This window comes from Grus americana, chromosome 9 (assembly GCF_028858705.1).
Source record: "Grus americana isolate bGruAme1 chromosome 9, bGruAme1.mat, whole genome shotgun sequence".
Lineage (NCBI taxonomy): Eukaryota > Metazoa > Chordata > Aves > Gruiformes > Gruidae > Grus > Grus americana.
This window is the reverse complement of record NC_072860.1, coordinates 28,943,615-28,956,687: the sequence shown is the minus strand read 5'-3', so window position 1 is coordinate 28,956,687 and position 13,073 is coordinate 28,943,615. Positions and strand designations below refer to the sequence as shown.

At 52.8% G+C, this 13,073-nt stretch overlaps 1 protein-coding gene across 2 annotated transcripts; it reads right to left on the bottom strand.

Moving 5' to 3' along the window:
* Window positions 1–464: 464 nt before the first annotated feature.
* CLRN1 (clarin 1) lies at window positions 465–10,280 on the bottom strand. Of its 2 annotated transcripts, none has more exons than XM_054835327.1 (3): window positions 9,869–10,280; window positions 1,737–1,916; window positions 465–769 (listed from the first exon to the last, which is right to left on the bottom strand). In XM_054835327.1, the coding sequence occupies exons 1-3, from the start codon at window positions 10,119–10,121 to the stop codon at window positions 465–467; spliced, it is 738 nt and encodes a 245-aa protein (XP_054691302.1). In that variant the 5' UTR covers window positions 10,122–10,280. The 2 variants fall into 2 exon arrangements, with proteins under 2 accessions (XP_054691302.1, XP_054691303.1); XM_054835328.1 differs by having other exon boundaries at window positions 465–730.
* Between the last annotated feature and the right edge of the window lie 2,793 nt (window positions 10,281–13,073).

Below are 13,073 nucleotides of genomic sequence, written 5' to 3'. Positions count from 1 at the left end.
GTTCTCTTTTCCCTTGTTCGGTGCTTGTAGATTTGCTGGGCATCCTTGTTCTCTGCCGCGGTACCAACCGCATCCCTGCCTTCGCAGGGCTAAAGGGCAAAACTGCTGCTGGTGATCGTGTCTGCCTCTATTGCAACCCATTTATTGTACTTTCCATGTCCGGTTCAATGCTATCGATATTCCTAGTTTTCTTCATACCAGCTACTTTTCAAATAACTTACTGGAAAAAAAGCAGATGTCTTCATAAGGTCTTACCCCAAGAAAGAGAGGGTATTTTGAGCTAGACGTTACCAAATAGCGTGTCTTCTTTTGTTTACTGCATGTTCCATATTGACATTTATTTGAAACCTTCACTTTTTTAAAATGTCTTTAGAGCTAATCACTTAAAAGCTAGTACATCTGGCGGCTGTTGAATGCAGTAGTGATGAACCTCTGTGCTTTCAATGTTCTTAAATGATGTAATTCTAATACATCAGGTCAACTGCTCCAGTGGTTGTCGCTGAATCTTTTGATTTTGAAAAGGGAAATTCAAATCCAGCAACTCGTATCAACAAGGCGTTCAGGAAGTGCACCAGGGAGCAAACCAGGATGATCCAGAATGAATTTGCAAACTGTTCGCTGTGAGTCTTGAATGTAAAACTTCCCTCTTTGAAATTAGCGATTTTCTCCGAAAGGTGATGGATTTTCACCTCTGAAGAGAAGAGAATCATGATGAGGCAACCACAGGAACCTGCAACGGAAGGAGAGACGCTCACCATCTCAGCAGTCCCTGCGGCAAGGCCATGTACGTCGCAACCAAATGTCATACTGATAATGTTATTGTGGCCCCCGTAACTTGGCTTGAACAGGGATTATTTTTAATTGAATTTGGCTTAGGACCCATAATATTTAACACGGCTGCTTTAGTGCCCTGATCCAGCAACGTATCTGCGCTCTTTTTCAGCTGTAAGCTGCCCACCGTCCCGTTGAACGTAACTGAACTGCCTGCACGTTTAAAGATAAATACGTACTTCAGTCCTTTGTTAAATTATGATTGTAATATGTAATACCTTGTGAAATAATGGTAGATCTCCTTGTCAGCCAAGCCAGCGACACAGAGAATGGGCTTCACCCTCTCCGTAAGCGGCAGAGACACAGGGATGGTCTGTTATCCCTGTGGGCAGCATTTTCAGAGACCACTTTTGCAGGGAGTTGCTGGCAGTCTCTCCCTTTCTGCTTCTCAATTCCTTCCTCAAGAAAGTCTTGCTGGTGTAAGCGGTGATCTCGCTTACACGGCTGGAAACCTCCCATCTTGGTGGACAGGAGCAGTTGCATCACTGACTTTTTTCTGTTCGTTCCCCACCCCCGGCGCAATTCCCGGTCCTGACCGTGTGCCGTGCCTCCGCGATGTGGCCCCCGCTCCGGGTCCCCGGGGCGTGCGGGCTCCGTCCCCTTTTTCTGCCAGCTTATGGAGAAGGGCTGGGGATGCCGGGCTGCCTGCCACGGCTTCGCCCCACCCATCCCGCTGCCCACCCTCGTGGAGGATTTCGGCATTTTATCTCCTAACGCCAGCTTGAAAAAAACATATTTTGCTATAGCAAAATCATCCACCTTTCTGCCTAGCTTCATTTTGCCAGTTTAGAGTCAATGCAGCCACGGTCCCGGACGCAGCCTCCTACACCGATAAATCGGTCGTCGCAAGTAGCTACATACGGGCACGTTTTAGCCTGGTGGGCTGAGGGTGGGGTGGTACCTACATGCGATGAAGCTCCAGAGGTACAACCCGACGGGGCCGTGCAGAGTTTCGTACGGGCTGCCGAAAGCATTGAACATGAAGAAACCTGCTCCCACCAGAGCAAAGACGAGCAGTGCTGTACAGAAGAGAATGACACTAACGTGGATACTTGCAGGGATAATTTTGAGCAAGTCTGGAAAAACTGAAAATAAAAAGGAACAAAAACATTACTATACACGTTAGGCAGAGTTGTTTTGGAAGTCAGGGCAGGGATCTCTTGCTGGTTTGTGATAATTGTTTTAAATTGTGCTCTTCCGAACGCAACCAAAGATGAAAGCGAAGTTATTAACTAGAAACAGGTTTTCATGGATGATTGGAGGCAAAAGCATTTTGTGACACTCAGAAGTGCAGGCCGGCGAGGAGGGAAACACCAGCTCCAGGGAAATCCTCTCCTCCCCTTCCCGAGGGCACTTCCCCACACACGTTATTCCCCCCTCCCGGCCATACCCGCTGCGGGATGCGGAACGGCACCTCCGCGGTCCCCGCACCCTGCCCAGGGCCGTCCCTGCCTGGCGTCTGCGCGGGCTCTCCAGGGTGCGACCCCAGCGCCTCCGGCTCCTCGAGCACCGGGGACCCGCTGTGCATCAGCGTCCTCGGTGGCTGCTCCCTCCGCCCGGGGCCTTGGCGGGCAGAACAAACCCCTCTGCACCTGTACGTGCTACTCGGCACTGCGGGGTTTTGGGGGCGAGTCCTTCCTCAGGAACCAGGGCACGCGGAAGCGGGTTGGAGGGTAACGTGCCTGCCGCCTGCCAGGGTGGCGTTTGGTCCCTAACGCGAACAGCATATGCTGAGAAAAAAACCCAGAAGCTGTATTTGAGGAAGCAGAGCCCCCTCGCACCGCTCTGCACGGTGGCGTGAAGGCTGCTGACAGCGCCTGTGTTACGGGTCTGATCTCGCGCCCCTCAGCTGGACGCTTGGCCGGGTCCTCATCTCCCTGGGGGGGACGACAGTAAATCCCAAAGCAGCCCCTCTGCTGCTCGTGAGGTCCCACTGAGGGACGCGTGCTTGGAAATGAGATTGCGCCTGCTTGGCTCGTTCACTGAACGGAGGGCAATTGGTATTTATTTGCTTGCCTGGGTCCGTACCAGCTTCTGGGCTCGGTTACGATTAACGTGTGCGTCGCTCTCACACCTGACCCTGCCTGCAGCGCTCAGCAACTCGCACGAAACACGTTTCTCAGGCTGGGTTGCTCTGGTCAGTACAGTCTTGTACTTATTTTATTTCCCAAGACAGAGGTGCGGGGAGGGTCGGGTGAGGACGGGAGGCTCCCGACTCTGTGTCAGTACCCTGACCGCGTGCGTTGTGTGTCTTGCGGTACCCAGGACAGGGTGAGGCAGCTCCCCTTCCCGGGGGATGCTCCTTCTGGGTCCCCCTCCCGGGGTGGGCGTGTGGGCAGGGGGGAGGCTGGGCAGCCCCCGTGGGCACCGGGGTCCCTCAGGGCCCCTCTCCCTCGCACCGGCCTCGTGGTCCGGACCATGTCACGGGCACCGCGTGACGGACAAAGTCCTCGGGAGCATCGAAGTCCTGGCCGTACGGACGAGCGAGGGGAGGACTGGGCTGGTGACGTGGGAGGCGTGCTCAGCCTCGGGTGTGCGCTCCTGCGGTCTGGAGTAGTGCGTGCGGTTTGTTTAGGTCTGTTCGGGTCTGACGTGTCTCAAGTGCACGGAGTCAGGGTCTGCCCGTCTGCCGGGGAAGCAACGAGCTGCTCCCGCCGGGGATGCTGCTTTCCGTTCTGCTGCGGAGCAGCGATCCCACCGCTTTCGTTAACGCGAGTTGTGCAGCGCTGTTTTGCTAAGTTTATAACCAAATTTTGGCTAAAAATACCTGGGTGTTTTTTCTGAAAACCTTAAGCAATAAACGCGTAAGTTAAAAGGTCCGCACTAATTATGAAGAAGCAGAAAATGATCAGTGAAGCCGTGGTGCTGACACGCTGGCAGGTCAAAGGCGTTGTGCGCTGCGCATTGCTGGGAGATGCTCAAGGCTCCAAGAACGTATGATATCTGGGGAAAATAACGTGTGAAGTTGTTTATGGGATGGAGACTCCCTGTGAAAAATCCACCAGCAGTTATTGCCAGAGAGACACGTAGACACCTAAAAGGATAGGAGGTTTCTTACCTGATGTCCCTCAGCACTTTTCTATTTTTAGAAAATAGAAAAAAAAAAAGGTGTTTTGATAAAAATCCTTAAAAATAGAAAAAGGATATATTTCTGTACATACATTAGTCTCTTAAATTATTTTAAAATGAAATATGATACTACAGAGGGAGAAAATTGCAAAGGTTACAGCAAAGAGCTATTCACAACAAGCCCTCTGAATGAAATTTTGAAAGAATAAGTGAATTTTGTATGATCAAAATTTTCTCCCCTGTATTTCCCCAAGTAAAACACTTGTGCAATGTTTTGTGTCTGGAAGCCCAAGGCCAAAAAGGGAAGATGGTAAATCAATGAGAGGAAACGGAGAACTCTTACCATAAAAAAGTGGGATACCAAGTGAAAATAAGAGAGAACGAATAAAAGGAGCGTGCCGGTGCTGCCCCGCGCCCTGCCAGCTCTCCCGCCGGCAGGGGAGACACCGGTTCTTCGGTTCTTCGGGACCGAGAAGGCTGTGAGTACCGCGCGCGTATTAGGCAGCTCGTGTAACGCTTCCGCCGCGTGCCGCGTGATTTTCGGTTTCCTAAAGCTGGGAACTCTCGTGCCAGCTGTGTTTGCCGTCACATCCCTCGTCCCGGTCGCGGGAGCCCCCGGCGCGGGTGGGGACAGCGGGAAGCGGCAGCCAAACGGCGCGTGCGGTTCTGCCCTTGGAGGGACCGAGGCTGTGCTGAGCTCCAGCCGAGGAACGGCCGGCGCCGCGACGGATGCAAACATTCAGGGATACGTTATTTTAAAAACCTTTATGCGGCTTTTTAGCTGCTATTTCCAATTGTGTTCCTGCCTAGCTAGGGCACAGGGGATAGTCAATCAGGCTCGGTACGAGAGAATAATTTTGAATCGTTCATGTTTGTTTGGCAACAACGGGTATTTTAGAAGGAATCATCAAACACACTTAACTGCTCCTGATCCACAGGGGCACGATTAAAGCGGCGGTAATAACGCCTCGGCGCTGCCTCGCCGCAGCTGTAACGTGCAGAGAGTACAAAAGCCTCACATAAATTACTCTACCTTGTAAAATGTTTACCAGCAAACAGTTCCGCAGCTTGCCGTGCAGTCAGCACAGAGAAGCAGGTAATGCGCCCTCCAGTCAATTTATCTCCCTGGCTGAACGAAAGGGAAATTAATGAAGCCGACGTTTGAAAACTATTTGTGAGCTGCGTTAAATAAATATCACCTTTCGCGCTGCTGCTGGCTGGCTGGGAGCAGAGCGGAGGACCCAGCGGCCCGGGACACGCACAGAGCAGTTACCCGTCTGCTAAATTTGCCGAGTTACCCAAAGGGAGAATTTGCCTGCGCTCCTGCTGGTGGCTACCTCTTGTCCAGTTTGGCCACTGGTGCTTAAATTCCTTATATTGCCCTAGTAAAACACAAAGCATGTTTCAGAAACTAGACCTTGTGTTTACTGGACCTTATATTACATATTTCACGTATTTACAAGCACGAGAGGCAGGTGTGCCGTTAGTGCGGTACAAAGCACGATTTTATTGCGGTACCATTTGAGCTGGCCACGCAACGGCTGAACTCCTGCAAGGAACAGCATTGGCTCTTGCAACGCTACCTGATCCTTTGGGAGAACGTACGAAACTGGGTATTTAATAACACAATTTTGTATTGTTTATTTTAAGAAAGCACGTTACTGCATTGTAGCGAATCTTTCCCTTGGCACCTGCATTTATAGTGGTTTATGTCATTAAAATTTTATATGTGACGTATCGGGAAAAATTAGTTCCAGCAGCTCTGTTGTCTTGAAAGAAAAGCATTCCTTCATCGTAATGAATGAAACTGCGTGTTAGGTATGCGTGCCGGTGACCTTTAGAAAATGAACCGCTGACCCAGAAGCTGATGAGAATCAGCAAGAGCAAATGGAGCAGAAGGCTTTCCCCAGCCGAACCGGGTTTGCTGGCAGCGCAAATTCATTTTACAATTAAAAGAGATATAGCGGTCAGAGGGGAGCATTTAATGGGAACAAACATAGAACTAAATCATTTAGCCTATTTTCCGTGCCTTCTCTTCCCAGACACGCTGCAGTGCACTCCAGAGCATTAAGCCAGGGATGCGCGCGGTGCGTCCGGTCGCCCCGCTCTCTGGGACGCTCCCGGCGAGGTCTCCTCACGGGGGGACGGCTCTGCTGCGGCCGGAGAACGTGAACCAGCCTCCCTCCCTCCCTCGTGCTCTCTGCAGCGAACGCTTCCAGCAGAGGCGTATTTTGCTAAGCCGCCCAATCTTTGGTTCTAAATATAAATCCTATTAAAGTAAGTGTTGCATTTGCTTTTTAATCCACATAAAAGCTGATCTGAGAACAACTGGTGAGGAGGACTGCGATGCTTCCTTCCAGCCTCAGCTGCCAGCGAAAGCTGACGGAGGCAAAGCCGGCCCTGCGTACTGCGAGCGAGACCTACGGAAATATTTCACTATTAACGCTCGGCTTGTACGGAAGGAGAAGAAAAGGTAAAGGAACGGTCTGATAAGCAAGCCTGGGCTCAGTTTTGGGGGGGGTGAGGGCTCTGGGCTGTGCCTCAGCCCCGCCGGCCCCGCTGCTGCAGGCGGTGATGTGCCGTGAGCGGCGCCCGTGGGCCGGGACGTGGGCCGGGCTGGTCTGTGGGGAGGCCGCTGCGCCGTCCTGGGCGTCCAGCAGCTCCGCTTCTGCCTCGAGGAGTCTCGGGCGTGAGATTAAATCCAGCCTTGATTTCAGACCCTGGGAACAGGCATTGAAGCACGTGCTTCAAGCCTCATTATCTATGTCTGAAAATGAGAACGGTGATATTTCCTGATGCTGAGTGAATTACTTTTTCAATGTTTTCTTCTTTATGCAATTCCTGAAATCCCTGGAGTTCTTTTAATATGTACATTTGGCACTCATATTAAAGAAATTAATTTTTAATGTTGTCCTGTGCAGTAGGATTCTGCAGCTCCGTATGAACACTCAGGGTTTGTGGGGTTTTTCTACCATTCCAAAGTGGGCTGCTTAGCTGTGACTAATTAAACACTTCACATTGTATTATTTCTCTTCTTTGGTTACATTTGTGTTTATGTGCTCTGTTGAAATAACACATATGAATGCAAGTCTGGTAGACACTTGGATGGGAAAGCTTGGTTACGTGAGATTTCTGAGAGCACGGACGGAAAGTGTGTGGCCACAGTGAGAGCAAACTCCTTTAACCCTGGCGTACTTTTGGTTGAAAATGCTCTGCAGTGCTTGCACAGATCCAGAGCTTACCTTAAAAATTGGAGATATTTAAAAATATGTGACGATTGATATTATTAAATCATCACAAACAAGTTGCCCATTTGAATTCTCTCTCATACCTGTAACATTCACACCGCCCACAAAGCTGAAATTCTTTTGCAACTACTGCTGCCATCACACTAGCGGTCCATTGAAATAGTTCAGCCCCAACAAGCTGAAAAGTACAGACGGGAGCCTGAACGCAAGGCACATCAACAAAGTGGTTTAAAAGCATCCAAGTAACAAATACGTGGAAACGATCAGAAACAGCAGCCAAGGGCCTGTCTCGACTGTGGCTTCTCTGGCGTGGGGGCTCCATCCTGCCTGGGTTTAACCCACCTCACGCACCGAGCCCCTACGGATTAGCCAGGGGTGCCCGGCTTCCTGCCGCACACCGGGGTCACTGTGGGCGACCTTTCTGTGACTTCACAGGCGCCAAATTGGCCACCGATTCATTCTGCTGCTGCTCCCTGCCTGGGGACCTCCCGTGGCGGGGCTGGGGCGAGCCCCGGGGATGCTGAGCTGGGCTCCACCCTGGGGATGCTGAGCGGGGCTCCGTCCCGGGGATGCTGAGCTGGGCTCCTTTCCGGGGGTGCTCAGTGGGGCTCCATCCCAGGGATGCTGAGCTGGGCTCCATCCTGGGGATGCTGAGCGGGGCTCCGTCCCAGGGATGCTGAGCTGGGCTCCTTCCCGGGGGTGCTCAGTGGGGCTCCATCCCAGGGATGCTGAGCTGGGCTCCACCCTGGGGATGCTGAGCGGGGCTCCGTCCCAGGGATGCTGAGCTGGGCTCCTTCCCGGGGGTGCTCAGTGGGGCTCCATCCCAGGGATGCTGAGCTGGGCTCCACCCTGGGGATGCTCAGCGGGGCTCCACCCTGGGGATGCTCAGCGGGGCTCCACCCTGGGGATGCTGAGCGGGGCTCCGTCCTGGGGATGCTGAGCTGGGCTCCTTCCCAGGGATGCTGAGCTGGGCTCCATCCTGGGGATGCTGAGCTGGGCTCCTTCCCGGGGGTGCTCAGTGGGGCTCCATCCCAGGGATGCTGAGCTGGGCTCCACCCTGGGGATGCTCAGCGGGGCTCCACCCTGGGGATGCTGAGCGGGGCTCCGTCCTGGGGATGCTGAGCTGGGCTCCTTCCCGGGGATGCTGAGCTGGGCTCCATCCTGGGGATGCTGAGCTGGGCTCCTTCCCGGGGGTGCTCAGTGGGGCTCCATCCCAGGGATGCTGAGCTGGGCTCCATCCTGGGGATGCTGAGCTGGGCTCCTTCCCGGGGGTGCTCAGTGGGGCTCCATCCCAGGGATGCTGAGCTGGGCTCCATCCTGGGGATGCTGAGCTGGGCTCCTTCCCGGGGGTGCTCAGTGGGGCTCCATCCCAGGGATGCTCAGTGGGGCTCCACCCTCGGGATGCTGAGCTGGGCTCCATCCTGGGGATGCTCAGCGGGGCCCCGTCCCGCGGCAGGGAGCTGCGGGCATTGGGGTGCGCACCCGGCCAGGGCCCGCGCGAGGCTGCCCGTGGGGGGTGGCTCTGGCCTGGGGCTGCAGCCGCGTCTCCTCCTCGCGCTCAGCAGTTCAGCTGTGCGTCACGGCTCTGTCTGTAACGAACCCCGCCAAGCCCCAGGCACGGAGCTGCTGACTGCCGCCGGCCTCCTCAGCTCTGGTTCGTAACGATTCCCCCCACAGCAGCGAACTAATTCCAGCGGGATTCAGTAGAGCCCTCTGAAAATTCACCGCAGCCTGTAAGCGGCAGGGTGGAATATCTGCGCGCGGTGACGGCAAACAAAGCAATCGAGGAGAACTTCAGCTGTCTAAATAGGCTGGTGATGGAATTTAATTAGAGATGGCAAATCTTAACATTATATTAAATGAATTTGGTCTACTACTTTGGAAAAATACTATGAAGTAAATAATTTCTGATAGCTAATCTGGTAACCTCGCCTTGCCTTTAATGACTCCTGTGAGCAGTTTCCCAGCGCTGTCTTAGCGGAACGCTTCTAAACTGTGTTTTGTAATAACTTCAGGTGGCATATTGTACATGTAACAAATGGCTGCTTGTTATTGTCTGTTTAATGTGCTGCTATAGCCAAACCGTGTGTGCGCTTGACCATTTTATTGATCTTCTTATCCTTGAAGATAAATAGGTTATGAATATTACAGGTAAAGCAAAGCCAGTGCTAGCAGCCCTTGATAAAATTCTGTACGTCAGATGCCAGGTTTGGTTTGCAGATCGACCGACCGAGCGCCAGCTCCCATCAGCCAGCCGCTCTTCCGATTAAGGCAGCGGGTTGCTAACTTTTTGGGCGCTTTGTCTCTCAGCAGCAGCTAACCGTACCCATGCCTCAGCGCTGTCACGAGATTTCTGCTAGTTTCGTTCGTCCTTTCACGAGGGAACGGAGGACGTAACGTTGCCACGCACACAGAGGAAGATTGCAGAGGTTAATTGAAAACCAAAAAATATTCTTTTCTTAAAGGAATAGCATAAATCTTTTGAAATGTAGATATCTGCATAATTGAAATACAGTTTGTTGAAAACGTTAGCGTGGCTCGTATCAGAAAAAATGTCATTCGAACCTGAAGATCAGAACACCGTAACGACAGCATTTGCTTTAGAATATTTTGTGCTGGTAGGCTCTGCCTATGAGCAAGGGGACACGGGGGCGGCTGTCTCCTGCTCCCCGGCCGTGAGCAGCGCGGTGTTAAATAATTCAAATGCCATTGTTACTCACATGAAAACTGGGAAGGTCTGCCCCCGAGCCCGCACTGTCTCACGCGCTCGCCGTAGAAAAGCCCGTACTGGATTTTGCCAATAAACTTCTCCAGCTCCTGGCCGGTGGCGTTGACGAGCAGGGCGCCCGTCTTGCAGAGTATCGTCCCCTTAACCCACAGCTGCGTGCCGATGGCTGCCGCGGTCCCCAGCGCGCAAGCAAAGCTCAGCACCCCGGCTGCGCAAAAGAGAATTTTTTTCTGCTGGGCTGGCATGGTGGCGTGCGAAGTCCTCTAAGGGACGCAGCTTTCAGCGAGGCAGCGGCGAGGTCCTCATCGGCACGGCAAAGAGCCGAGCTCCCCGGCAGAGCCCCGGGCGCCCAGCCAGCCCCGCTCGGCAGAGCCCCCTCCTCACAGAGCTCCAGCAGCCAAACCCCGAGGCACTCGTGTCCTGAAAGATGCCGCACAGCCTTTTCTTCCCCGTCCGCTCCTCTACAGCTCCAGCGCGCACGCTGACGTGTTTAAAAAGCTGGAAAGTAGAGCAGTTTGTGGAGCGTTTCCGTGCGTCCTCTGACACTCGATGACGGGTGTAAGGTGACAGAAGGAACCTCTCTGCAAGGCGACGAGCGCTCAGCTCTTCCCAGCCCCTGTCTGATTGGGCGGGCGGGGGGTTCAGAGGCTGGCGTGGCTGCCGCGTCCGATTGTCTGCTCTCCCAAAAGGGAGTTTTCAGAGGGTTTTATTTCTCCAGTTTTCCTCTAAAGCTGGCAGTGCTGCGCTGCTCTGTTCTGGTTTTGGGGGAGCGTTTTTCTTCTTTCTGTTGTTGTTCCTAACGCAGCGGGGCAGGTAACACGCAGAACCCCTGCCAGCCCCGGGGCCCCTCTGCAGCATCTGGTTGCATTTGGGCACTTCCTTTTCCCCGTCAAGGCGTTCCCTGAGCAGGGCACTGTGTCTGTTATATGTTGTACCTTTTTGGCTGCAGCGTGCAGGGTGCTCAGACAAACAAACATACACAAATAGGTTTTCTCTGCTTTACGGGAGACCCACTCTACCCCAAGGCTCGGCGGCACGCCGGGTCCCTGCGGCTCGTGCAGGAGAGGCACCGCTGGCTCCCGCTGCTGCCAGGGACGTGCCTCGCTCTTCTTGTGGGACGGAGTCGCGGGCACAAAATAAACCGTCCCCTGGAGAGCGGCTAACTCGCCGCCTCGGCTAGGACCAGAAGCACGGCCGTCTGCATCGATCTACTGACTGCCAGTGATTTCAGCGAGCACAGCGCTTGGGGTTTCTTCCTAACCAGATCAACTCAGAAAGTGGTTTGTTGCTAGATGCATATCCGTTGCAGGAATAATCTTCGGGTGGTTTAAGAGTATCTCGTCAGTTAGGCTTAAAAATTGAGTCTGGTTTAACTACAGAAGTTTTAAGACAACTTTGGAATTAAAATGAAGCAAGGCTGTGTACAGACAAATGATTTTATTTTTTTTTTAAGCTGATGGTTAAAGCTGTGGTTCCTGCTGCGATCATCACGTGTAACCAAAAGACTGCTGCGTCACCGGGGTCCGTTACCACTGGGCTTGCACTGCGCGCAGTGCCGATTACAGGCAGGTTGGGGAAAATGCTGATTTTTAAAGATGGTTTTGAGTACTTGAGCAGAATGCATGTATCGTTCCCCGAAGAGGGACTGTAATATTTTAGTATGATTATCACCAGCACAATAGCAGTGAAAGGAACAGGCTTGAACATGTGTGTATAAAAGTGACTATGTCCTAGAAAGAATTTGATGGGCAGAAAAAAAATTTATTTGCATTTATCTGTTTCGGTGACTACTTTTTTCGTAAGAGTCAGCTTTCTGATAGTCTTTTCATGGGGAGCAATAGTTTATGCCATAGAAAATTATGTTGTTTTCTGAATGAGCGAAGATGTTTCAGAATCCCCCAGAAAAGCGGAGGCGCGGTGCAGCACCGAGGGGCTTTGCCTTGCACTGGGCTAGGCAACGGCTGGCGGTGTGACGAGAGCGGAGATGGGCTCGGCCTGGAGATAACACCGCGTAGACAAGCTAGAAAGTAGAGTCAAGAATTGCCCTGGAGTAACTTTGTCCTGGAACATTCGTTATCAGCTGTGGATCCTGGCTGCATTTGTTGCAGGAGTCTGGCAGACAGCGCAGGTCCCTTTCCAACGCCAGCTGCGAATTCCGCAGCGAACACTAAGGAGGCATCTGACAGGGTCTGTTTGCGTTTGCGCAGTAACACAAAGTTGCTTTCAGGGCTGTAAAAATAATATTTCCTGGTATCTGGGGTACTGTATTTATCAAACAAGTAGAGGACAAGAAGCTCATGCTCTCTGATGCTAAAGACCAGCAGGTTTAGAAAAGGTGGTCTCCTACAATGAGCTCTTGACAGGTTTTTGTAACATCTTCCCTCTTGTAAGGCACGTGAAGCAAATAATGGGTTATTTACTGAACGGTGGATAATTATTGGGTTATTTACTGAAAAAGTGAAGCTGAGGTATCTGATGATCACAGAAAATATTGTATTGCCAATGCAGTGTGCTCCACCACAACGAATACTGCTTTGAATGCAGGACGAGAGCAAAGAACATGCACCAAATTACAAGATAAAAAGGGGAAACAGAAGCATTCGTTTCTTCCCTCAGAAGCATTGGATTCCCCACTTTCTGATAATATCACACGAGAAGCAGGACTTGGGTGAGTCACTGCTCAAGGACAAGCTTAAAAACCAAACAGAAGCAGCCGAGGAATACTGTAAAATCGCTGCTGTGACTGGGGTGACGCTTCATTCCTGGCCCGAGTGCTGGGACGCTCCTTTTGTGAGCGGAGCATCACGCAGCATCGTGAGCCGCGTCACAGTCTGCGTCGCAGTCTCAGGTCTTGCCTGATAGTCCCATCCCGTTCACGGCACAGAGCCTTCCTCTTCAGCTTACTTGTCTTCCTCAAGTCCTTTCTCCCATCCCGTACGTCCAAGATGTTACTAAACGTGTCACTGCCTTTCCCTGCAATGTCGGACACGGCTGCCCTTCCCCGCGCCGGCTCGCAGGCCCCGGCCGTCCCCATCGCTGCCGGAGCCCCTGTCCCGTGCGCCTGGAGCCTGCCCTCGGCCCGCAGGCACGCTGCTCCCCCCTGCCCTCTGCCCTGCGCCAGGGCTCAGCTCCTCGGTGCCTGCGCAGCATCGCTGCACCCTGGGACCTCTGCCCGAACCCCGGCCGGTCGCTGCTCC